Source organism: Acipenser ruthenus, chromosome 1 (genome assembly GCF_902713425.1).
Source record: "Acipenser ruthenus chromosome 1, fAciRut3.2 maternal haplotype, whole genome shotgun sequence".
Lineage (NCBI taxonomy): Eukaryota > Metazoa > Chordata > Actinopteri > Acipenseriformes > Acipenseridae > Acipenser > Acipenser ruthenus.
In genome coordinates this window covers 80,858,085-80,885,959 of record NC_081189.1, presented here as the reverse complement: position 1 = coordinate 80,885,959, position 27,875 = coordinate 80,858,085, and the positions used below count along the sequence as shown (strand labels likewise).

The window sequence follows — 27,875 nt, the reverse complement described above, 5'->3', positions numbered from 1 at the left end:
CAGATCTTAAAATTAACTGATTTCATACTACTGTTGTGACAATTCTAAAAAAAGGTATGACGTAAGCTCCTGCTTTTAATGTTAGTATCAAAGGAGATCTCCAGCCATGAACATTTACAGCCCTGGTCATTAAGTTATGGTGGTAGTATCGGCGTTCAAAGTTGAGATAAAAATCTCAAAACACATTTCTGAAAAATTGGCTCATATTGAAGGGAGCAGGATGCTCACTCACAACAACTCCAAGAAAAAAGCTTGGCAATTTTGAATAAAGGCATGTGCCCTTTTTTAATAGAAACCTTAACATACATGGGATGTTAATACAGTGAGTGCTTTACAGGGGGCTCTTTGGAGGACACTTTTTGATTTTGGAAAGAATACACATATCTGATTTAAAGGCTAAAACTGGGTGTGTTGTGGGTAAATATCGTACAATTCAAATTAAAATCACTTGTGGTCATGACCTTTCCTTTACTTAGAAATATCAAATGAATAGCTCTGGAATCTTCATAGCGTTGGTCTGGAGAAGTGCCGGTGCTGAGCATCCTTTCTCATTCCATTCAAATCATGTGACAGCGTGACCTTTCAACTCTGCCAGCCCCACAAACTTTCACTATATAGCAAGAGAGTAGGTGGATCATTTTGTCACATTATTTGAATGGAATGAGGCTGTTCAGTGAGGGCACTTACTGTAGGATTCCTCTGAAAAGTTCAAAGTCAGATAAAGGCACATTTAGAGAACCACATTTCAAATATCACAAGTTATTGTAGAAATGCAATTAAAATAGCAACCAAGATTCCACCAGGACACTCTCATTAGAGTGAGTTATTTTATATAGATATCTTTAGCATTGAGTCTATTTAGCAATGTACTATTACAGTATAACATTTTCACAGTAATAAGGCTTTTAAAATCTTATTGCTCTTTTTCAAGCCCAATCAATTTGTACTGGTATCCTATATTGTATACTAATATTTTACACTCTATACTTTACCATTAATCTGTCTTGTAATTGCCATATCCAAATCTATTTACAACATGTGAAGTGAGTGTGCTGCATTTTCTGTATCTACTTTGGTACCCTTTTGTATCTACTTTGGTACCCTTTTGTTTTTTTTTGCAAATGTAAAGTGACTTTCAATACTACATGTATATAGTATATTAATATTAAACTGGGTCGACACGCTTTGACCTGGATTGAGTGAGACAAAATGCATGATGGGTGAAGTAACAAACAGCCACGTCTACGTGAAGGTTTCACTTCTGCAAGGAACATTTTTGTTTATTCTGTTCAGCCATATTTCTGTTGATTGAGACACCCCATGAGCCAGATCACAGCAGGGATGAAGAAAAATGCTCTAATCAACATTTGGGCCGACAATTCAATCCAGAGACGCTTTGCGCACAGTGTACTTGCTTCTGTCACCCAGGTCGACCCTGCTTCTTTAAAAAGCAGTGTGAAATCACGTAGCCGACCCGTATGAAACTGGGTCGCGACCCGGGTACAGCATGCCAGTGTGAAAAGAGCTTGAGTTTCCTAATTAAAACATATTTAAATAGTATGACTATTTATACCCAGCAGGTGGCGACAGTGATTTTTTTAAAACTTTAAAACTGAAATAGATTTGTTCAGTCCTGTTCAGCGCAAGCCTTGTGCAAACAAATAACAACAATCTAACACAAGTTTTATCTACTGGTTACCCAAGGATTTCAGATCAAATGTGCTGTATCAGTGACAACTTAAAGAATGACCCTAGTGATTGATTATTATTCCACCCCTTTTATTGTGATGAAAATATTTAGGTAGCCTGCTCTTTTTTTTTTTTTTTTTTTTTTACATTAAAATGCAATGTTTTTTAAATATTGCAGTAGTAGCACATTTTCACCCTTAGTGGAGTATATCAGTATGACCAAACTTAAGTATAAGCTATGCGCAAAGAACCATGAGAACTTCAACAGAAGAAAAGGGGCACCAATGATAATATTGCTACAGTGCAAATTCATTTTAGTCTGGCTACCTGGCTCACAATATAAACATTCTAATGTAAGACTTTTGATATGAATTCTTCAGTGAAGTTTATTTAGTGATATCCCTGGGTGGTGTGCGGTTTGTAGATAAATACAGTCAGTGTCTCACAGTGCAAAGTTTATACTGATCAGGAATAAACACAACACAAACACAGACCCACACAAACAGCTACCACACCTGTATAGGGCAGCTGTGTGGAGTAGTGGTTAGGGCTCTGGACTCTTGACCGGAGGGTTGTGGGTTCAATCCCCAGTGGGGACACTGCTGCTGTACTCTTGAGCAAGGTACTTTACCTAGATTGCTCCAATAAAAACCCAACTGTATAAATGGGTAATTGTATGTAAAAATAATGTGATATCTTGTAACAATTGTAAGTCGCCCTGGATAAGGGCGTCAGCTAAGAAATAAATAATAATAATAAAGTGAACATTCTGGTGGTGCTATCTTAACCAATAGGACCACCAAAAATAATGTTTCTTCAGGTTAAAACATGTGTCAGATCATGACTGCAATAGGAGAGGGAGACGTCACCCAATTCAGTGGCAGACAGACAGCCTATCAGTGTGCAGAGCAGCTGCACACAAATTCTGCTTTGAGCCTTTACTTTTGCTGTGAGCTAAATTTTTTCAGCGCAAGAAATAGATTGCTTTTTTTACAAAATATACAGAGAATTAGGATAATTAAAGAATGGAAAAATGAACGCTTTAGAAGCCGATAGTGTTGTGAAGGAGGCAGCAAAAATCTGAATTTCACCGCCACCAAAAAAGAAAAAACATATTAAATTATTTTTCCAGGAGCCACTCTCCACACAAAAACAAGAACACTAACAATTTTATATGCAATGTTTTTGATAAGCATACACAAAGACAGAACTGACAAATTATGGGCATGTTTATAGAAAAGAATGAGCACAGCGAAGCCGATTTGGGTGTGATAGCAACTGTTTCTACTTATTTATTATTATTTATTTCTTAGCAGACGCCCTTATCCAGGGCGACTTACAGTTATAAAGAAAGACACATTTCAAGAATCACAGTACAAGTATTAATACAATTAAGAGCAAGATAAAATACAATCACTTCGGTTCTAGCAAGTACAAGTATAACAAAATACCATTCAATAATGGAGCAGATAACAGTGTCAGTGATAGTTACATCAGGATATAATTAAATACAAAATACTACAGATTACAGTACTCTAAAGTACAGGATTAAAAGCAGTAAAATAGGGCGCAGATAAGAGCAAGTAAAGCGCATTTAAGGAAGAGTGATAAATGTCCAGATGGAAAAGAGGAGTTTCTACAGGTGCTGTCTGAAGAGGTGAGTCTTGAGGAGGTGGTGGAAGATGGTCAGGGACTGGGACAGCAATGTGTAAATAACAACAGGGTTACAGTCCCAAACAATAAACCCAAATGTCCGTCCCACAATATACTAACACGGTCACCAGTCCGGGTCCATACAGTAGAGCTCGTGGTGGGTGATAATAATTAAACAGTGATTCTGGTGTAATGTTGCTCCGGGTAGTGCTGGTCCAAGGCGACAGCTCCGGAGACGTGTTAGCCGTCTAGTGATTTTCACAAAAACAAAAGACAATTACTAACAACGACAAAACAAACAAAACATTCACAAACTCTTCTCTTTGAAATACAATACAAGTGGGAAACTCTCCCGGTCCTTCCAGTTCCTTGTCGTTTCTGAACCAAGCGAAGGAAAACATTTACGATCCTCCGTCCCCTTTATGCCTCTACTGTCTGCAGCTGCTATGCCGTTTCCCTTCCGGGTCAATACGTTCCTGCAATGGAGTCTCGCCTTCTTCCAGACTGACCGACTTCCCGGCCCGGGGAAAGAACTGTCAGGCCAGCCCGTCCAAAGCCTTCCCCTTTCGCTGCTTAGCGCCCTCACAGGTCAGGAGGGAGATTTACAACCAAAACTCATTATATTTCAGTCACAAATAGTCATTGACCTCACAGCAGCGCACATAGTGCACAGCAAAGTATTGCCAGAAAAACATAAAGTTCAACAAAGCAAGACAAACATTCATGCCAAAAGTTCTGTCTAGAGTGTTAAATTTCATGGGACTTTACTGAGAAACAGGTTCAGTGAGCAATGCAGTGGATTGGCAGGTCTGAGGCTGAATAACCAGGTCTGTTTCCACCAGTCCTTTATAGCACTGTATTGGTATTCCCTGGGTGGATAATGTTTACAATCCTAATGTATTTAAAAATGTATGTCTCGTTTAAAATGTGTATGGGTGTGATCGTTTAAAATATCTCTCTCTCTCTCTCTCTCTCTCTCTCTCTCTCTCTCTCTCTCTCTCTCTCTCTCTCTCTCTCTCTCTCTCATGTTACAAAGCATTGACTAGTAAACATGCATAAATGCAACTGTAATAATAAAAATGATCTTGCAATGCAAAATGATGTTGTTAATGTTCACATTTGTAAAAGATGTATGTGTTTAATGAACAATTTGTAAAAAAAATAATAAAAAAACATTAAAAACATTTTAAAAAACCTACATGTATTATCTTATTGAAACAATCTCTAAAAAAGTGATTTGAAATAGGACCAAACAAGATTAAATTAAAGCAATGCATTAAGGCCTGGTTGTGCTTTTCTGTTTATTTATACATATCCCTTGTTTCTCAGACACTTACCAGCAACCCTGTCTGTGATTAAATAAGGATGTGGATTGTGTATGTGAATCTAGCATTGTCGTGAACCTCCCCTAAAATAGGAAATGTTAATTACCTACCTACGGGTACTGGTTACACAAAAGCATTTGGCTGAAAGCGAGGTGGGAAATAATGGTACAAAAATTAATCTTCAGCGACACATTAGCTTAGGTTGTTGATTAAGAAACATTTTTATATACCATTCAAGTGTAAGGAAAATAGGACAAGAAAAGGGTGCATGGGATGCAATGATTAGACATAGAGCACCATGATGGATATTACAAGCAGTTCAGGTGCAGTTTGTGCATAATGGAAGATGCACAAATCCAACATGCAGATATGCCTTTAAATTGCAATACATGAATACTGTATCTACAAAGACACAGTGTCATTTTATATTGAATGGTAGATGGGTCACACTAATTGCTTAGACAAACGTGAAAATCATACTTTATTATTTTTATTATTTATTTAGCAGACACCTTTATCCAAGGCGACTTAGAGACTAGGGTGTGTGAACTATGCATCAGCTGCAGAGTCACTTACAATTACGTCTTACCCGAAAGATTGAGCACAAGGAGGTTAAGTGACTTGCTCAGGGTCACACAATGAGTCAGTGGTTGAGGTGGGATTTGAACTGGGAACCTCCTGGTTACAAGCCTGTTTCTTTAACCACTGGACCACACAGCCTCCTATACTGTTGTGAAATGCGCACGCAAACACACTGTCTACATATTGTAACACTGTAATACTTTGACAGCTGTTACTTAGGAAAGATACTGTTCATCTTTAATTCCTACAGCTCCAGTCTAAGACATATTGTTAAACAGTTAAGCTCATCAGCCCCTATATTGTGATGATCAAAGTCTTTTGGAGATTCCAATCCATCTCAAGTCCAAAAATTAAGCCTAATGAAGCAGGTGGCCACTGCCAGTATGCATTCAGTGCATGAGAGATTTTTTTTAAATTTCAAACCCTGACTGTTTAAATGCTCCCTTTGGACTGATGATCTGGAAGCTGAATATCAAAGCCAAAGACAGTTGTAAATGAATGCAAACTGTGGTGTATAGACCTTGGAAAAGTACATTTACATTTGCATGACTCATCAGCCCACAGATAGACAAGGTATGTTTTGTAATGTACCATGGAATAAAAAGCTAAATTTCTTTCTTCAAACACACTAGATTTTTAACATGTAAATAATTCTAAACATCTTTTAAAAAAAGAAAAAAAGCATCTATAGCAAACATGTTCATTTTCATACTAGGTTAGCTTTTTGTCTACATGCCTTACTTTTAGGTATTGTTTTTTTTCAAAATTGCACATTTGAGACCAACAAAGCAAATGGAAATGCACAGAAAGTAAGATTTATAGAATTATTTAATTTGCTAAAAACATTTTAACAATACAGTGTATTACGGTATGCTTAGAGTAAACTGTGACTAAGCAAGGTCTTCTGAGAATTCCTTTGTGATTAAGGAAGTATGAAAAGAGACAATTTTGAGAAAATGCTGCTTACTGAACTTCATCACAGATTTTTTGATGCTTCACATGATGTGCACAGTCATATTTAACATGTTCCTTATAGTTGAAATGAAACTGAAAATAACTGGACTGGCCACTGTATGCTTCATGGTTTTATTCAAAGGCTTATGATAAACCCCTACAGTCTTTGTCCAATACTTGGTTAACACACATTTGTATATGAAGTTAAACTGGCCCATTGACAACACACTGAAAAGGTAACAAAATGCTGCTAAGATGGACATATATTGTAGACCCAGGTTAATATAATCAAACAAAAAGTTGATGTTATATATAAAACAGCATCTCTTTTAATACACATATAAACTTGTACTGTACTCAGTAGCAAGAATCCTGTGAACTTTGGTTCACCTGACTTTTTAGAGAAAGGAGGGGTTGAAAATGAGAACCATGAGATCATGTTCCAATATTTTGGAAAGGAGTTATATCCAATTAATTTTGAATGTTTTTATATAACTCCAATTCGTTTTAAAAAAGAGTTGACCAGTATCATTAACTCAAAGATAAGAACTCTCAAGGCAGATTGATGATCATATTTAATTGGGACTCGATGTCTTCAATGTAGGGAAAATCCTATATAAGCCCAGAGCAAGACCCCATTCAATACCATTGAACTTGATCTTGCAAGCTGACATGGTCCATGCTCTGAGGGTCTCTGAAAAACTGATTGTTGTTTGGTCGTATTCAGAAGTCTTTGCCTTTTGAACAGTTCTTGTTTTTCATATACACTACATACTAGAAGGTAAACATATATTTGAATGTATATCTTGTTTATATTGAATGCATTGCTATAAGGTATAGAAATTATGTTTTAGTTTTAAGAGTGATATTGAATGTTTTAGAACGTAGCTGTGGGTGATCTAGCTTTTTGCATGGCTAGCCTGAAGTGAAGGCTAAGCATAATAACCATATCTTTATTACTGCATTGAAGTACTGAGGCAAAGTGGTTAACAGTGTGCCAGTGCAGGAATGCAGCAATGATCAATGAACAGGCAGACAACGATAATCCAGATGCAATGATATTTTATTTGTAAAATAAAATTCTGATGACAAAACGGCAGTAAACAATAACAATGAGAACAGGCAATACAGCGGCGTGTATGGCTCTGTTGTTAATCACGGCTTGGTCCTGAAATAATAAAAGCCCCGTTTCCTAAACACCCACACGTAACACATACACAAACACAAGTCTACACTGAGTGATTTAGTGCTCGCGGTGTAAATACAGTTTATCGTGAAACAAGTGCACTGATGATGTCCGGATATGTGTTGGCCCTTGACGACAGCTGCGGATCATGTTCAGCCACCAATTAATAACAAACAGTAATTCTTTAGACACAACAGAACAAAACAAACAAAACACTCACGATTACAATATACTGTCTCAACTGTTTATATAACGTACCTATAATTTGTCTTTTCATTGTTAACATCCTACAACTTCTATTACTCAATAATGTATTCGTGCAACCACTACAGAGGGATCTAGGACCAAACAGAAACTGCAATTAACTGAGGCAGTATCTGCATGCAATGGCGGTGCATTATGGGTGATGTCAAGCAGAGAGGAGAAAACAGAACCGATAGTAAAGAAGTGTTACGAGTTTATTCTTCTTTTCATTATGACATTTCTCAATCGTAATACCAGTTCTGATGTCTGTTGTCTCAATACTTTAAATGTTTAATCTTATTGTTGTAGAGAGTGGCTGTGAAATAACTCCATCGCCCCGGTTACCGGCACAAAATCAGGGTTGCATTTCATCCATTGTTGGTTAGAAAGTGTGAGGATTGCCCGCTGTAATACTGTAGCGATAAGGCATTTATTTGGAAAATAGAAACAGCAAAAATGTGTTAAGTAGATCAATGAAAGTGATCTACTGTTGGCATTTAATGTACAGTGGCTCTCAAAAGTATTCACCACCCTTGGACTTTTCCACCTCCTATTGTGTTACAACATGGAATCCAAATGGATTTAATTAGGAGTTTTTGCCACTGATCTACACAAAAAAAGTCCATAATGTCAAAGTGAAAAATAAAATCTACAAATTGTTCTAAATTAATTACAAATACAAAACAGAAAATAACTGATTGCATAAGTATTCACCCCCTTTGCTATGACACACCTAAATAAGCTCTGGTGCAACCAATTGTCTTTAGAAGTCACATAATTAGTTGACTGGAGTCCACCTGTGTGCAATTAAGGTGTTTCACATGATTTCAGATTAAATACACCTGTCTCTGGGGGGGTCCCACAGTTGGTTAGTACATTTCCTAACAAAAACTACATTATGAAGATGAAGGAACATTCAAAGCAAATCCGGAATAAGGTTCTTCAAAAGCACCAATTAGGGGTAGGATATATTTCACTATATTGAATGTATTATGAATTGTTCCTCACTATCTTGGAAAAGCACTTTGTGATGGTGGTCCACTATGAAAGGCGCTATATAAAATAGATTGATTGATCAATTTGGATACTACTATTTATTTTTTCTTTATAATACGGATGCTAAGGATTTCAAATATAGTCTAAAAAGTAATATACAGTATTATAAAATGACTTAAGTAAGTACTGTGATTGGCTGAACATGATCTTATAGTTACTTATTATACTTTTCTAACCTCTGTTAGACAAAGGGACAGCAGAGGGGAGGTACCTTGCCTTAAGCTTGACTGCATATGCTCCACCTGAGAATGTAGACGTGGAGAAGGGACAGTTCAGGGAATCTCCCTCTTGCAAAGCCATTGTTTTCAATGTATAAATAGTTATTGTGTAAAACTGATCATTTTATATAGGAGCTGTAGTAATATGAATATAGGATTGTAAGTCCCCACTACATCGGGGCACAGAAGGTTGCAATAGTATGCTGGCGGTTGTCAGATGAGCACACAAATAAGTCTTCGGTTTGAGCTCTCAAATTAGTATAGAAGACTGTTTTAGGTACAGCAGAGAGTCAATGACAATTGTTTGAACAAACTATTTGCACGGAGGAATTTATTGAGGCATATGTTGTTAAACATGTCCTAAAGGACAGTGTCTATGAGGGATTACAACACAAAGTTGACCCGTGGGGTTGGGTGAAACTACAGTTTGATGGGAAATGTCCAAAAATTAAGAAGGCTAAACTGGCGGTGATATTGTTGGGCTTGCAGACAAGCAATTCAGTATATCAAAAGAAAGCTGAACTGGTACAGGGCAACGCTCAAAGACTTAAGCAGATAGTTTAAAAAAAAAAAAATGGGAGACAATTAAGGAGTTGTCTGATGGGCTAAAAAAAAGCAGGTCCGACTGAAGTTAACATTAAGGAGGGGGAGCATCCGGCGACCTATGCGGCCTGGTTAATGGGGGGCCTCTAAGTCATACAGTGGTATTGCTAATCGGGCAGCTACTGATGAGGCCTATATAGCATTGCTCCTAAATCAGTTGGCCCATACCGAGCTGTGCTGACTGCACAATTGTCTACCAAGGCCACTGCTAAAGATATCATGAGTGCCATGAACCAAGTGTTTAACTGAAAACAAGGGGGAGGGAAAAAGAAACTTGTAGCAGCTGCACAGGCAAAACAGGTCTGGAAGACAGAGGATTTGTCCCTAATGATGTAAAGCAGGTGAAGGGTAAGAGACCCCCTGCATACAATAAGGATGGTAAACAGGCTATGTTTGTGTGTTACAACTACGAGGGTAAAGGGGCATACTTCCAAGTTTTGTCATAAAAGGGCAGAGGATGTGACAAATTAAACAAGGGTTCTATTGGGAGGGGTGATGTTAACAAAGAATTAATACTACACTTGTTTTACAGGAGATGTTGCCATCGTTGGTAGAGATGGTCATGGGGTTACTGCTTCTCGCGGAAGTGAGGACTGGCCATGCAGGTAGGTGCCAGAAACATCACAATGGGACACATTACCTGGACACAGGGAGAAGCAATGTCACGTGTCACCCCCTAGAAATCAGTGAAAGATACGTTTCATGCCAATGGTCTCAAGGATACACTGGTGATGGGATATTGGTTTGTAAAGATGACGACGAATTACAAACACAATGTGTGTAAACACGACGGGAGGATATGAATGTAAATGCTTACATGGACATACATATAAAGGGGATAATGAATGCCATAAGGTTTGCCTGAGGCCATATCCCACAATGTGGCTGTTTTCTTGTTTTTCTTGCCAAAAATGAAGTTCTGGTTTTGGAAACTGGGTGACTCAAATTGTTTGGGTTGTTGCAAAGGAAATCAATTCCCTGCCACTGCTGCAATATTCATTGATTATTGATGGGACACAGGACATCTCTGGAACTGAACAAGAATCAGTTTGCATTCGCTATGTGGATAAAACCAAAATCAACTTCCCAGTTTGCCCATGATTATGTCTCAGATCTGGCAGAAACCTTAAGAACTGTGCATGAAGCTGTCAAAAGACATCATAGCACAGCTACAAGTAGACAAAACATTTTTTATGATTTAAAGGCCAGTCCCCAGATGTATACAGAAGGAGAGAGAGTAAGGGTGAGGGATACGGCCCTGAGGAAAGGACACTCCTCAAAATTTCAGAAACGTTTTAAAAGACCTTTCAAAATTGTGGAGAACATGTCTGATGTCCTTTAGGAAATGAGATGACTTCTGTATTGCATTATAACAAACTAAAACCTTGCACAAGAGAACATCAGGAGGACATGCTTCGGAACCGAACACTTCTAGTACTTGTGGACAACTGGCCCCAAGTGAGGACTGTAATAATTAAAACCCAGACCCCTCTTCTTCAGGAACATGGCAAAGGGGAAATGGACTGGGATTGAGACCCTACCAGCTTCTGAAGTGTGCAGCCGTGGAAGATTATAATCACAGTTGCAATAAAAGGCAGAATATTCTGATTAACACATTTCTTTTTTAAACGTTTATTTAATATATAATTTGTCACAAATATTTGGGACTGACATACTGCTGGTTTAGGGCAGAATACCAGACAGTAGGCTTGACTCTTAAAACTTTTAATTGCATGTCCTTGGATGCACAAAATTAAACAACAGTATTTGGGAATCCTTTTGGAAACACTCGTAGTCCCTTTCTATTCAGCATTATAAATAATACAAAATAGTCTGCACTGTAAATGTTTATCATGTTATCATTTACTTCCCATATCAGCATAATTATATGGCATTTGAAATGTTTAAATATTAAAAACACTAACTTCAAGATAAAACTATAATAACTAACATTGATAATTTTTATGTTGGCTTTAATAAAAAAAAAAATTATCGAAAGCGATCTGGTATAACTCTCTGTTGCTTTGCACTTTCTGCACCACTGTGTTGTCTTCCTTCATTTTTCTTTTGCAATTAAGAAATGTATCCATTTCAACCCGCTGCTATTGCTGTTACTAAAAATGTAGCCGCGCCTAATAAATAAAACAAAGTATAAAAGGAGGGGTATTGTGATTATTATTTGTTTACCAGAGCATTTACACTTACAGAAATATTGTGCTTCACTGATTAGTATTCAATTATACGACACGTTGAAAACAGCAAAGTTAATGAGCAGCACAGAGCGCTCTCCATAAGCAGAATCACCAGACTCCTGCTCAGCGCTGCCAGATTTTTTTTTTTGCAATGCCCTGCCAAATTTTGGAAGTAACCAGTCATAAAGTAGCCAAATTTGTGTTTTTTAAACCAGCCAAAAATAGCCAAAAACCTGTACTTACATTTAAGACTTAAATATATATTACAAAAGCATACATAAATGCTACATATTTATTTAAAATAAATAACACAGGTAAGTAATGTTATAAACAATTTATTTATTTATATATGGGCTTTGCTTGTTTTTTTTTCTCACAGTTTACAGTACAAGCACTGCTGTTTCTTAATGTGATGAGATCAAATGCGATCCAAGTTTTGTTTTTTTTAAATTTTATTATAAAATGAAATTGTCCTGAACTGTTGGCCTGTAGACTATAAAACAATAAATAAAATATTACTGTGGCGGTGTCAAGAAGGACGCAAGACAAGGTTTCAAGGCTAAACTTTTTATTTGTTTAGACTTAATTATCGCTTTAACAAGGCTGCTGTCAGCCACAGCTCACGCTTTTACAAGTCGGCTTTTTCTTCTCTTTAGCTCTTTCTCTTCACTCTGTTCTCCTTTTCTCAGTCCGACCCCGGGATCCAGCTGTCAGCTCCTTTTATAGGAGAGCTGGAGGGAGGCGGTGCCCGTTCCAGCCAATCCAGAACGGACACCTCACCCTGTTGGAAGGTTCCAGAATGACAGCTGTATGGAAATCCCCCAGCCCAGGTGCCTCAGTCTGCAGATCGGAACACTCTATATGCAAGGGGGCGGGGCCCCAGCCTGACTATGGGTAACCTCGCTGGATGGAAAAGTATAGGCTGAGTTCTCCCGTTCACTCAAGTGTGCTGACCATGCCCCTGACCCGCGGGGCGCGCTCTTCCGGGTTGTTAACAAGCAGTCAGAGTGCCGGCCCCACCCATCTCACCAGCCCACCTCGGGACGCTCTGTTACAATACATTCTAATTATATTTGTACTGATACAGTTCTTAATTTGTTACAAATTAAAAAAAAAAAAAACGCATATTATTTCTCCCTATTTTACAGTTAAGCAAGAATCCCGGTCAAATACATACAAGTGTCAATCATCTGTAAGAATCCCCATATTAACCAGTCCTGAGGAAAGAAATAGTAGGGTTCACCATTTTCTTCAGCCGGATTTGTGGGCATTTGTGTGATTTGTCATTTTATTGGATGCTGAGCTTCAGAACAAAGTCACGCCCCAGGGGGAGGGTGTGGTAGAGTATGCAGGGCATTGTGGTGATTGAAGTCCTGCACTGATGACGACCTCATAATCAAAAGGAAAAAACAAAACAAAAAACATGCACCTTAAAAATAACCAAACCACCAACGACAATATTTACCTGCTAGATATTTTAAAAACAAGCCAAATTTGGCTGGAAAACTGCCAATCTGGCAGCCCTGCTCGTGCTTCACCCACCCATATATCAGACTGGAAATCCACTCAATCTTGCTAAACAAAAGTGAAATATATAATACCTTAAAAATAAATAATTTTGTTTTACTTTCATTTTTATTTGCCTTTCTGAGATGTCATGCATACCCTATGACCTAAAATATATAGAAAATACAGTAGTAAAAAGGGAACACAATCTATGTATGCCAGTACATAAAAACATTATATTGAAATACTGTAGATAGATTTAAAGTACACATTCTTTTAAAGCAAAAAGAAAACGTTTTGGTTTAAAAATACTGGAATTAACCTGGGGAATTTAAAAGAACACATTTTCACTATACTATTGTTCCCCAAATCATGTGGTGGTTATTTCAAATTCTATGCTGTGTGACAAACAAAAGGGAGAACTTTATGCTTAATAAGGTTAACAAAAGACCATTCCAAAGGTAGATATATTTTATCATTCTTCAGACTAATGTATTTATGTTGTTCCAATAGGTTGAACATATTACCTTGATTGTGGAAACTTTACAATGACAATTACTGCACCATATCAAAAGGCTAGGCCAACTGATATATAGACAATGTCAACCCAGGGGACTTTTTTGACCTGAAAAAAGAAACAAGGACCAAGGGTCACAAATGGAGATTAGATAAAGGGGCATTCAGAACAGACAATAGGAGGCACTTTTTTACACAGAGAATTGTGAGGGTCTGGAACCAACTCCCCAGTAATTTGTTGAAGCTGACACCCTGGGATCCTTCAAGAAGCTGCTTGATGAGATTCTGGGATCAATAAGCTACTAACAACCAAACAAGCAAGATGGGCTGAATGGCCTCTCGTTTGTAAACTTCCTTATGTTCTTATATCTAGAGGTTATCGGCTAACAAAGGCACGTCCTCAGTGTGTTTTAATAGTTATAAATAATAAGACATCTTTCCTAGGGGCTTTTTTTTTTTTAAAGAGGGATGTGCAAATTATTAAAATGAAATTAATTTCCTCCAGCTAAAGCTGTAAAATAAATAGAATACTGTATCTTTTACAATACTGTGGAATGACATCTTTAAATAAATCACGGAATGACATCTTTAATATACAGTAATAATAAAATGTTACTACAACAGAAATGTATTTTGCCTAACAGTGATGTGGAGGCAAGGTTTCAAAAGATGAAATTTGTCCCTAAAGCCATGACTACCTTTGAGGAATGTAAACAAACAAACAAACTAAACAACTAGGTCTGTTTTCTGCTTGAGGGCCCTTTTTTCAAATGTTGGCTACTTCATAAACCATGGGTCCCAAAGGAAATGAAACAAAAAACAGGAAGTGGGAAAGGAAGGATGCAAACTCACCCATCAGTCCAGGAAAGTAACTTTCTGGCAATTACGAAAACAAACCTGTATGGAGGAATTGAAAATGCATAACATTGCACCAAGAACGCAAATTATACCCTCTATCGTCATCATCTTGTCAACTGGCAAAGATGGAGGGAAAGATGAACCATTCAAAGTGCTGAATTAACCCCTATATAATATATGCCGCAAGGCTTGGTCAACTTAATGGTCTACATCACGGGAAGTTATAAGGAACCGTCAAGCCACAATATTTAAATTGAGCCTTGGCCATCCCTCCTTAAATGTGACCTGTTACTAAACTCTGGAAGGTTCGTTATAGTTGTTAGTAAAAAAAAACAAAAAAACACAACAGTATGTAGAGTTAACTTTTTTTTATTGTTTTGTAAAATATATTCTTAAAAACACTTAAGTATGCTGTTTATTTTTCAGTCATATATAAAAATCTTGCAGCTTTAATAATTGATGATATGTACAGCGTATAGATTAAACATATTTGGGTTTTCATTACTCCACAATTCATACAATAACATACAAAATGCAATATAATATTTTTTTATAGCATTACTCATATTTCCCTGTTAATTCATGTACTTAAATTAAAGCAATAAACAAACAAATAAAACAGGTGCATTAACCTTCCAAAAATTATAGATGTGTATTTGACACAATGTAGTACTATTACAGTGAATGTATTGTTTATATTACTTGAGAAGAACCGATCACCATAGTCAAACCCAATACGTCTTCATTGGAGATCAAATATCAGGGCTTTGTAACCAGAGCCAATAAAACAGGGTGAAGCAATCGCATGCTTTTTTGTGAATACAGTATTTTTTTTTTCTACAAATTCCACATCCAATGCATTTAAAGCAGATAGGTTTTTTCTTTTTTTTTTTTTAATACTTAAACTAGTTCTTGCACAATGCTGTACAAGTGAAGCACAATTCATTTTGACCCCCAGTCACTTACAGATGTTCCTGATGGTACATGAATGTATGGAATCTTCCATTTGATTTCCCCTGTAAGCCACACTGTTTGCTTTTTATACCATGAAATATTAATGTATTTATTCGTTTCAGAACTGTGAAGTTGATCTGCTGGGATAAGTAACAGATGGATTTTTTCTAGAGTATTTTACAGTACCATTACCAGGAAATTCACCTAGATTGCATCCACCACTTACTTTTAGGGATAATAACCATAGATAGGTGCTTCAGGAAAACTAGGGCAATTCCCTAGTGCTATAATATGCTCTAAAAAGAGATCCAATTTTAGTTTCTTTTACAGAAATAAGACAATCGATCAGGGTATACCCAAGAGGTATGTTTTGAGTTATTTTTCCTAGACCTCTTTACAGGTCTGCAGTGTTGAAAGTGTGTAACAGAACTTCTGAATTAAAATTTTGAGTGGAACCCAATTTGGCAAAATATTGAGACATTGCAAAAAAAGGCAGGTCTAAATCATCCCTGAATTGCATGCAGTAGAGTATATCAAAGATATAGCCTACATTTTCAGCAGTCACACACAGTAGCACCCAACAAGGGAGAGAGAGCTAGCAAACACTATACAGTAGTTCACTACAAACATGCTGGAAGAGTTCATTAAAAGATGTTTTGTTAAAATTAGATGGGTAAAGGGTACATGTATGGGAAGAAGGCGAACTAATACTGTGGATTTTTTTTTTTTTTTTTTTTTTACCAGTTCTTTTTGTTAATGAAGCAGCAAACCCTGGTTATATACCTTCATATGTCTATATATCAGATTCTGCCGAGTCAACACCTGGTTTGAACAATGGCCCCCCCACATTTAGCTGAAAGTAACATTTTCTCCATTCATTTTTGGTTTTTAATAACCATGCGCAAATAATGTCTGAGGGGAAATATCACAGCTCACGTGCACAGAAAAAAACTGCCTAGAAGTAGTTGCTTTGTGTATTAATGATTCAGACAATTGCTTGCATCATCAATCATGAACGTTCAGATGTCGAAGATGTGGAGATCGGTGGTTTCGGTTCAAATGATACAGACTCCGCAGTCTGATTGATTACTCTTTCCTGTTATTATGCTACAATTCATATTTTGGATTATTATTATTTTTTTAGACACTACAAGAGCTTGTAACTCAGGCATTTTTTTTGTATTGAACATTTTAATGTTATAGTGCTACTTTGGATGCTATATTAATGTATTACTTTGTGTTGTGTTTTCACACTGGGCACTCCAATTTCTTACTTACAGAGATTATGTAAAGCCAGTTATTTTAGTGGACCGAAAATGTCACGTGTTTATATTTTTTTTAAACATAGCGACTTTTATTGTAGCGTTTTGCACCTACAAATGTGGTTTTTCATCATGTGCTTTTGCACTGCACACTTTAGCTTTAAAGTTTAATGTTTGTTTTGTGAAAATATTTGAAATGAGAAAACAGTGGACAAACTGCAGCAACTTTGAATTGCATTTCACCACTCAAGACATATGTTAACTGCACTTCTTGATTCTTTAGCGTGACTGTGTGCTGGGCTCTACCTTTGAATTTTAAGCATGCCTAATTGTAAACGTAATCTATTTACCGAATGTTAATAAGGTCTGTAATTTCGCCCTTGCCTTAACGACAACTTTACGTCCCCTGGGCATTGACTCGGCAGAATCCAGTAGCATATAAATACATACCCCACACATTAGAATCATAATTCTGCAGTATTTCCCCTTGGGCTCCACCCACACAGATAAAACAATCTTTAATACAGCACCAGTACAAATGCGTGGCAGAGATAAAAGGACAGTCTTTATTTTATGGGCAGATATTATTTTTGAATGAAAATGATGACAAGGCTCAAAGCAGCCACCAGGGCCAGAGCATGTATGCCCAGGAACCACAACATCACCCAGAAGAAGATTATCACCACCGGCTCAACAGTCTTCTCCACAAAGTACATCTGTGTAAAGCCAAGGTTTCTCAGGCACTTGTTGAGCTCTCCGAAAAGAGTCCCCAGCTTTTCACAGTCGTCTACTGGAGGCGGTGCTGTTCTGTGCTCAGTGCTGTGATTCCTCTGATGTTCCGTAATCTGTTTTTGAACAAAAAGGCAAATATCAGTCATCATCACCATCACCATCACCATCCACAGCAGTAAAGGTCAGGAAGTCATTTGTGGTGTTAAAGAAGATTATCCTTAAAGAAAACGTGATAAGAAAATGCTCATGCTTGAGATGAGAATAGCGCGCAGACACATTATATTTTGGCACTGTTCCATCGTGTACCTTTGCAAAACAACAAATATAAAAAAAACCCCACATACTTTGTGGTAACAATTACAGATAGCTGTACAGAACTCCAGGAAACCTATTTTCTAGCAAAGTTCTAGCAAAGGGACATTTTGTTTTGATATTCTGCTAGTTTGCCCATCCCTCATCAAACGGTTCAAACCTAACCCCCTTACATTTGTTTATACACCTGCAAAGCCTCACATTATGCTTTGCATGCAAGCCAAAAACTGGGGGAGGTTACAAAAAGACAATAACATTAACTGGAGCACAAACTGTACCATTTGAGGTTTCTAAAGCTAAAACACTGGGAACATTTAAAAACAAGTTTCAAACTGCCTGTGAGTAAGACATAAGCCAATTGGTCAAATTCCTTCTTCTCGTTCACAGAATAATTCATTATTTTATTCTACTTAAATGAGTTCCCAGCAATTATTCCTTATAGCTATAGGGAATTGGAACAGTAAAATGTGTTCCATCCGCTTTCATTTTTACATTCACTGCGACCTCCAGTTTACTAATGTAGCGTTAATAACTTTACAATACATTTTACAATAAATACAGATTGTCAGTTGAGGTGTGTTATTGAAGAAATATGTATTCACAGGAAGAAACTTGATTAACACTGGCTCTTAATACAATAAAGACACATTACCTTCTCCAGCCCGTGGTACACATGTCTATGGCTAGCAATTAGAGATGAGGAGCAGTTTTAGAACTTGTGTGCAAGCACTTAAACACAGAATACATCAAAACGTAGAACAACCACCAAACACAAGTTTCAAGTAATTGCAATAACTACTCATAACAAGGAGGGTAGTACAAAACAAAAAAACAAAAAGCTTCTCACGCTAATAAAAATGGCTGAGGTTTCTATGCAACTTAGAAAGTCGATACTCTCTCTCCACCGCTATAGGAAGTGCATGTCTAAAACATTGTACAACTTTAAAGGATGGGTAAATCACCTTCTCACGATAAAAAGCCTTACAATTCCCCCCAAACTATTTTTTTTTTGCATGGAAACATGTCAGGAAGCCGTACCTTATGGTTACGAGACTCCAGCAGTGAAAATCCTGATTGTGACGTAACCTTGCACAACTTTCTACTACATTAAAGACCATACCAAGCAATCCTTTATTATCTGAGAGCTGCTGGAAGTAGCCATGACAAAGTTCTTTGACCAAACAGGAAAACATAAGCATACAGTACGAGGGGTTTAGAACGGAAGCCCTAAAGGGACATGGTGTGAATTTTAAAAAAAAGAAGGCTAGTATCTGGTGCGCATGAGTTAGTGCTTAATACTTGTAAGAGATTTTGTTAGCCTCATTTGATTTTCTTTTCTTTTGTAATTTCTCTCTCAGTGTTTGCAATACCGTCATTGTGGTAGATGAGCCATCATTTTGCGTTGCAGCTGCACTCACTTTCAAAAACAAAAGCAGGATCGGGCTCGATCATCAATGTGTCAGTCCCAACAATAACTCGCAAATCACTGAGACATGAATGAATTTTCTCCTTATCATGAAGGCTTTCATGGTGTGAAATAGCTTTCTCTTATGAGTCTTCAGGAGCTATGAACTGTTGTATGATGTAGCCTAATGTATAATGTACAGGGCATATGTGCAGATTTTTTTTCATGATAAATCGAGATAAAGATAAATAATTCGCAAATCCTGAATCATGACTCATATTACCCCTTTCGAGTCTAAAAGCACACCAGTTTTGCATAGTTGTTACGCCATGAAGAAAATAGTGATGGTCTCCTAACCTATCCACCGAGAACACCTGGTGTCTGCTGCAGTCAGCAAGATATTAACTCGTGCTCACCACGTGAGCACGAGGTAGTATCTGGTGTGCATGAGATTGTAGAAAATAAAAATACTATGTCCCTTTAGGTGTTACGTAGTTTATTTTTATTTGTTTTTTGTGACACAATTTATTCAACGTTTCAAATTATTGCCATTTGACTCAGACAATTATAGTGCTTTATAGTTTGGTTGTTTAATAAGCAAGGTTATAAAAAAAAATACCAAAGCGACTAGAAATAAAAAAAAAAATGCAGCCCTTTGCAACACATAAATAAATAAAAAAATTAATAAAATAAATAAATAAATAAGCTCTTTGCAAAGCACAGATTTTTTTTTCATTCTTTTACACTTTCGTTATCTTTGTGTTTGGTGATTGGATAGCCGATTGCTTCGTGGTTAGATTTTTCTGTCCCTTAGCTATAAGATGCAATACACTGTACACTAGCCTTAAGTTGCATCAATTATGGCTTCCTACTAAGGACAGAAAAAGTCACGTTTGCACCCCCAAAATGTATTAAATTAGCATAGCTGGGGATTTGTTGCCAGTGGCTTTATTATGGCTGCGGGCTACAGACAGCACCAGGCTTGAGCTATAACTGAAGTAACGTCTCTTAAACCTAGTTAATTGAGGAAGATTTGTTTTAGAAGAGCACAAATATGTTGGTTCCACAAAGTTGTTCAAAAAGACAAATACAGGCTTAACATCAGCTTACTGCAAGACATAACACAGTTCCAGAAAGTCCCGGGTGGCTTACCATCTACTGGATCCCCAATAACAACAACAACCGAAGAATCCGACCCTTCCTCACCAACTATGCTACCCAGCTCCTGGTCCAGGCCCTGGTACTCTCCCGCCTAGACTACTGCAACTCCCTCCTGGCTGGCCTCCCTGCGTCCGCCACCCGTCCGCTCCAGCTCATCCAGAACTCTGCTGCCCGCCTGGTGTTCTCTCTGCCTCGCTTCGCCCACGCTACTCCACTACTCCGCTCGCTCCATCTATTTATACACTCCCATATTTTAATATTAATTTGGTTATCTGCATTTGGAAGGAGAATTTCTCTGGCTAAAAGAAAACTACATGGAAAAACACTACCTGAAAGTACTACCAGAACAGTGTGAGAAAAAGGTGACATTTTTTATTTTTTGTGGATTAGAACTTTAATCTGTTTGTCCTTCAAAAAATGAAGCTGTGAAATGAAGAATAAATAATGAAAATGACTTTTTTGAATTAATTTGTTTTCCTAGGATTGCGGACCTTTGTTACATTGTTCCTACATGGAAACTGCTCCAATGAATACTCTAGCATACTCAAAGATTCAGTATCTTTATGTTTTTGTGACTTTTTCCATTTAACTTTTTTTTTGGTACAGGCATTCTTGAAAATGTGTTATGATTCTTACTTAAGAGTACAAGAAGCAGAAGGCAGCTGTGTCTGATTCATAACTGTAGGATCAAAGTATAGGAAGAATAGCAGTTGAGGTTTCGTTTCTTGTAGAAACAGTATTGCTTGCCACATGGCATTAAAACCAAAAAATTTTATCATGATGTTGTAGAAAGATGAAAGTATTGCAGTATTACTACAATTAGCAGTCAGTTATCATTAGAAGTACATTAATGTCTGGCTTTAGACCTAGGGTTATAGAGTAATTCTATTAAAAAAAAATCAAGGACAGTTAATTGTATGGACCTTATTTAAGTACATTACACTATTAATGTTAACTTGGTATTCCAGGTACCTAGCCAATATAACAGGGGTGTCCAATCCTGGTCCTGGGGGGGCCGGTGTCCCTCCTGGTTTTTTATAATTGGTAATAATTGGTCCAATTAAGTAATTTAGGACACAGTTGGAACAAAAACCAGAGATGATCCATGAAAGAAGATTCTTTATTCTAGGTCAGGGGTGGCCAATCCTGGACAGCCACAATCCTGCAGGTTTTCTGGGTGTCTTTAAATCACCAATGGCTAATGACATGGAACATTTTTTAAGTGTTGAACGCAGGTGGAACGAAAACGAGAAGACCCTGCGGCTCTCCAGGACCTGGGTTGGTCACCCCTGTTTTAGGTTATCAGTTAATGAAAGCTACAAAATGATGGAAAATCTAAAGAAATCAGAAAGGGGGAATGGGAAAACTTAAGAAAACTAGAAAGGAATGTAACAGTGCTCTGGCAAAAGGACACTTTTACCTCTACTTTCCCCATATGCTTTAAATGCCCTCTTCTCAATGAAGAAGAAAACTGAAGTAAGCAAAACCATGAATTCTTCAGAAAGCTACGCATTTTCCTGTAATAGGCTTCCAAGAGTGATTTTTTTTTTAATGTAGTTTGAATTAAAACAAATATTGGAACTGCCAGCTCTGTGGACTTTTTAATTGAATTGACCACAGAACAGCACAGAATATATAAATCGGTTGAACTTAGCGTCTATGGTTTTCATAATTGTTGTTTGCCAGGCTCTAGGCTATGCAATGCATATTTTATGTTGCTATGTCCTCTGCATACCAAGAGTAAATACATTTTTCATCTTATCTTTCATTACCTGGTTACCTAGCATATGTACATAATATACAGTAGCAGCTGTTTAGGAGGTGCTATATCACACATACATATTTTTCTGTATTTACTGTAAAAAGGCAGTGCATTTTCAAATATAATTCTTAGAGATATTTACACATCAAGTTAAATTAAAGTTGTATATAAAATAATCTTGTTCCACATTGTATCAAGTAAACTACACTACAAGATGATACACGGAAGCTGGGGTGTTTCATTAAAACATGAAAGTCCTAAGTTTGTTATAGGGACCTGAAATGCTTTGGACCATTGGAATGTGTTTTCTCAAAATAATACTTTCCCAGGCCTTTGTTGCCCCAGTATGCTGACTCAGACTTTGAAACTTACCAGTTGATAAAAAAAAAAAAAACAACACTTATTAAAGGTTAGTATTACTGTGCATACCACTTCCTTGTCCTTATCCGAGACAACGTTCTGTGAACTGAAAACCAACTTGCCAAACAATGGCTGACGGTCAACTGTATACTGTTAAATCACATGCAGTATATAAAGGGCACTTTTACAGTATCAGGTTGAAGATAATGATCTCTTTTAACCGGCTCATACTGCACGCAGGGATTAAACTACAGCAGGTACTTCCATATCTGCATCTCTTAAGAAGGCCTTAATGTTTGAATTCAGTGAAAATGAAAACAAGAGTTGCTACAGTATTTACTATACTGTAAGTATAATCAATTGTAATTGTGTTTGCACTAGCCGTGTTTTAGGCAGGAATCTATGGATATATCAAATACGGTATTCAAGTGTGATCCGGTGGGATTTTACCAACTTGACAACCATTTAAACCTAGTGCAACATTTTGCTGTCTCAATGAAGAACAAATTTGGCTTTTAAAATGTTAAGCAGGAATAGCTGCGCTTACAGGGAAGTGTATATTTTCTGTAGAAGAGCTTGTAAATGTAAATCACAATTCAGCTGTGGGTCAAAAAATTTAAATTCCTGAGTTATAACTATATACCAGTACTGTAGAAGTTCAGTACATGGAATAGGATCTCATAACATAATGACCATACCTTATTTCTTTAAAATTGGTATAAATAAATAAATTGGTTTAAAAAGTATAAATAAACCAGTAAACCAATCAGGGGACCTTCAGTTACAATAATTGGCAACATTGTGTCTATATTTTACATTTGATTTTGGTACTGTAGGCTCAAGTCTGCTTTGCAGTAATTTCACTGAAAAATATCTCCTTTGTTCCTGTACCAAAGGTTTACAACTTGAATAAACTCTTGAGTTATCCTTTCCCCAGTCTCATATTTTTTTTTTCCCCATCTTAAGAACTTAATACAATCGCAATAGTAAATACAGAAATCATGAACGTGTGCACACTAATTGCAATTATGGAGCACTATAATGTTTAGTGCCCTTTCATAAATGATGCCTTTAGACCAGTGGTGCGCAAACCTTTTATATGCTGCCCTCCTTAGCATACATTTTGCATTTTCACTGACACTCGCCACTTCAAACAGAATTTCTCCGGTTCTACAATCCCTAGAGTGACTGTCAACGGCTCATTTGAAAGGTAATTACTTGGACTAATTAGCTGTCATTTATGTATTTATTTAAAAATGTATATCCTTTAAAAAAAAAAAAAAAACTTAACATTTTTACACACCTGCCTCTTTAGTCAAAGACACGCCTTACTGACTCTCTGCGCCCCCATAGGGGGGCGCGCCCCACACTTTGCGCACCACTGCCTTAGACCTATAACTGAAGCAGATGCTGAGCTGTTCATTCATTCTCAGTTCAAGATTACTGTAATGCTCTGTTTGCAAAACTTTCTGCATCCTCTTCGAATGTACTTCATCTCAAACTGCAGCAACATGTAATTTAACTTGATCTAAACTCCATCAGCTTTGGTTCCCAGTTGGCATAACCTACAAGGCACTCTCTGGCCTTAGACAGTCATACCTGCATGCCCCTGCTTGTACTTTGAGAACCCAGGATGCTAGTCTCCTTGTAGTTTCCAGGTTGGAACAAGGGCTTTCAGCTGTCATGCCCCTCACTATAGTGTAAGCATCTCAGTATATAGTGTACGCATCTCAGTATAGCAGGGATACTCAATTACATTATCTGGCGGGCTAGATAAGGCAATGTCCAAACCTTGGGGGACCACAGTGCGCTCGAGATGCGAGTACTGGTGACGGGCTGTTTAAATGATCTATTAAATGTAATTTGCCATGTGTCTGCCCAGTTCTGAATGCTGTCTAGATCATTTTGAATGACCTTTGCTGCTGCAACAGTGTTTGCCACTCCTCCTATTTCTGTGTCATCTGCAAATTTAACAAGTTTGCTTACTATACCAGAATCTAAATCATTAATGTAGATTAGGAAGAGCAGAGGAACTAATTCTGATACCTGTGGTACACCACTGGTTACGTCGCTCCATTTTGAGGTTTCTCCTCTAATCAGTACTTTGTTTTCTACATGTTAACCACTCCCTAATCCATGTGCATGCATTTCCTTGAATCCCTACTGCGTTCAGTTTGAGAATTAATCTTTTATGCGGGACTTTGTCAAAAGCTTTCTGGAAATCTAAATAAACCATGCTGTATGCTTTGCAATTATCCATTGTTGATGTTGCATCCTCAAAAAAATCAAGCAGGTTAGTTAGACATGATCTCCCTTTCCTAAAACCATGCTGACTGTCTCCCAGGATATTGTTACCATATAGGTAATTTTCCATTTTGAATCTTATTATAGTTTCCATAAGTTTACATATAATAGAAGTCAGGCTTATTGGTCTGTAGTTACCTGATTCGGTTTTGTCTCCCTTTTTGTGGATCGGTATTACATTTGCAATTTTCCAGTCTGTCGGTACAACCCCTGTGCCAAGAGACTGTTGCATGATCTTGGTTAGCGGTTTGTAAATAACTTCTTTCATTTCTTTGAGTACTATTGGGAGGATCTCATCCGGCCCAGGGGATTTGTTTATTTTAAGAGCTCCTAGTCCCTTTAACACTTCTGCCTCTGTTATGCTAAAGTTATTTAAAATTGGATAGGAACAGGTCGACATGTGGGGCATGTTGTCTGTGTCCTCCTTTGTAAAAACCTGTGAAAAGTAATCATTTAATATATTTGCTATTTTTTTTTCTTCATCTATGATTTTGCCATTTGTGTCTCTTAGACATTTAACCTCCTCTTTGAATGTTCTCTTGCTGTTAAAATATTGGAAAAACATTTTGGAATTGGTTTTAGCCCCCTTAGCAATATTGATTTCTATCTATCTCTTGGCCTTTCTAACTTCCTTTTTGACTTGTGTTAGCAGTTCCAAGTACTCTTTCTGTGTGCTTTGTTTTTGGTCCCTTTTAAACGCTCTGTAAAGTGCCTTTTTTCGCGGAATATTTTTTAAAATTGAACTATTAAACCATTTTGTTTTAGATTTAGATTTGTCTACTTTTGGGATGTAATTGTTTTGCGCCTCCATTTCCACCATTTCAATTTCGTCCGTCGTGCTCCCCACCGGGTTCTCCCATTTTATATGGGGGAAGTTGAATCCACCATTAATATGGCTTCTCCTTTGCTGCATGCATTTCTAATGTCATTGTATAACAGATTATTTTGCTTGACGTCTGAATTTGGCGGTCTATAGCATGCTCCTATTATTATGCCCTTTGAATTTTTGTCCATTATTCTGACCCATATTGATTCGGCGTTGTTTTCTTTGTCCAGATTTAACACCTGAGCTTCAAGACTATTTCTTATGTATAGCGCTACCCCTCCGCCTCTTCAGTCCTGCCTGTCTTTCCTATACAGTGTGTACCCACTAATATTATATTCGTCTCCATCACTCTCAGACAACCAAGTTTCTGTAACACCTATCACATCGTAGTTACTTGCTGTAGCTTCAAGCATCTTATTAAGCGTCTGATTAAAAGTGTAGCACGGTGTCTAAATATGCATGTTCTAACTTCAATGTGTTTAAATGTAAATGAAAAGTTTCTAAATTAAATACGTAGCATGACAGTTAACCTGAGAGAAAATAAACTTAAGTGCATTTCCAATGTTCCATCTTTGAGAGGCGTGGCGTAGGTACATTTCTTACTGTTGCCAAACAGGTTTTTTTAAGCCAAATAAAAGATCTTTGACAGGCTCGGTTTTTTCTGCTAATTTCCTGTGCCTGAACACTTAATGGTGGCCGCATTGCTATTTCTTCCTAAAAATACTTATTTTATCATATGAAAAAAAAATTAAAAAACAACAATTGCAACCAAATGTAATCCCACAGATACTGTAGCCTGAACTATTGCTCAAGCTATTTATTCAAAGGAAACACCTAAAGGTGTGCTGCAGCATGCTTAATTTAAAATGTTTTAATTAGTTTTGTGGTGCAGAATTCCATTCCGTAATCATTATAAGTCTGTTTCTTATTATCTTTTCAAGACAGAAGAAGATAATTTCAGTTGGAATTTGTGCAACTGATTCCTGTAAAACCACTACTAGTATGCACTTAGTTTAACATTTGAAGCAAAAAAGAGGTGTACAGAAAAGTGGTGTACAGTGCTGTGGCGATCAACAGTACATAGTATCACAGATCAAACAGCCTATTACTGGCAAAAAAAAAACAAAAAACACTAACAACAGCAAAAAAAAACACAAAACAATGCAGTATGTCAATCTTTTTCACATGAAGCGTTTCAGCAGCCAAAAGCAGTTTGATCAATTAATTAGAAGAAACTACCGTGCAAAAAAAAAAAAAAAAAAGTTGGGTTCATTTGGTAAGAACAATTGTAGTTTATTCAAGTACGACCTTTGACGCAAATACTTCATTTACTGTCAGTATAGTACTGTTGTTCTGATCGACGTGTCTACAGCGAACAATAAAATATTCCTGTGTACAGTACTATGTTTTTACCCAAGCAAAACGTAGAAACTAAACTCGCCTAAAACTGCCAGTGCTGTTCATCTGTATGTTACATTAATTCACATGGGTATGGCATGACATTGCACAATTACATATTTAGATAGTGGCAATTTCAGCAGAAGGTACCTGTTCTTGTTCCTGAGTCCGGTTCCTCTGCTGTTGTTGTGCCCTTCTTCGCCTTCTTTCATATTCTTCAAAATCATTGTACTTCACAACCGGGCTTCCATTCACAGAAGGCGACACAGCAGACATTTTATTTACAAAGATAGGGGTGGAAATCCGTTTCTAATTCAGTCCTGGGCTGTTAGGTTTACAGCGTGACAGATAGTCTTGCCGCTTGCATTCCCTCACCACGTTCAGTTGTTTAATGTCTGATCCCCTGACGTCACAAGAAGGAGGGATTTGCGCTTTGTAAAAAAATAAATAAAATAATAATAATAATAGTAAAAAAAACAAACAGGACATGGTTGCAAAATACAACGCTGCGCGATCCATTTATAACCCTAAGCTAAATGCGTGCACACATTGTCAAATATGGCTTTTTATTTATTTATTTATTATTTGTGTATGGAGAATGAGGTAACATATACGCTGCCCGGCTGCATTGTCCCATTCCCCTAGTTCTGCTAAACTGATAATATTGTATTTATTGTAATATTGATTGCTGCAAGAAAATATTAAACTGGACAAAAACCAATACGATCTTCAGTTTGTTCTGGAAAATATGGCAGTGAATACATAGCTAAATAACGAAAATCATGACATCTTTAAATTGTATTTCGCTATTTGGCATT

The 27,875-nt window shown here is 37.2% G+C and overlaps 1 protein-coding gene across 1 annotated transcript; it reads right to left on the bottom strand.

The window, feature by feature from the left end:
- Positions 1–14,934: 14,934 nt before the first annotated feature.
- Positions 14,935–27,476, bottom strand: LOC117420939 (uncharacterized protein FAM241A-like). The gene is made up of 2 exons (XM_034034720.3): positions 27,208–27,476; positions 14,935–17,642 (listed from the first exon to the last, which is right to left on the bottom strand). Exons 1-2 carry the CDS (start codon positions 27,331–27,333, stop codon positions 17,382–17,384), a joined length of 387 nt encoding a protein of 128 aa, XP_033890611.2. The 5' UTR covers positions 27,334–27,476; the 3' UTR covers positions 14,935–17,381.
- Between the last annotated feature and the right edge of the window lie 399 nt (positions 27,477–27,875).

Bases quoted from the DNA above. Each gene is read 5' to 3' on its own strand.
- LOC117420939 (XM_034034720.3), bottom strand. From the start codon at position 27,333: ATGTCTGCTGTGTCGCCTTCTGTGAATGGAAGCCCGGTTGTGAAGTAC. The intron at 17,643-27,207 runs GTACCTTCTGCT...GTTCAAAAACAG, and splicing joins GGACTCAGGAACAAGAACAG to ATTACGGAACATCAGAGGAA.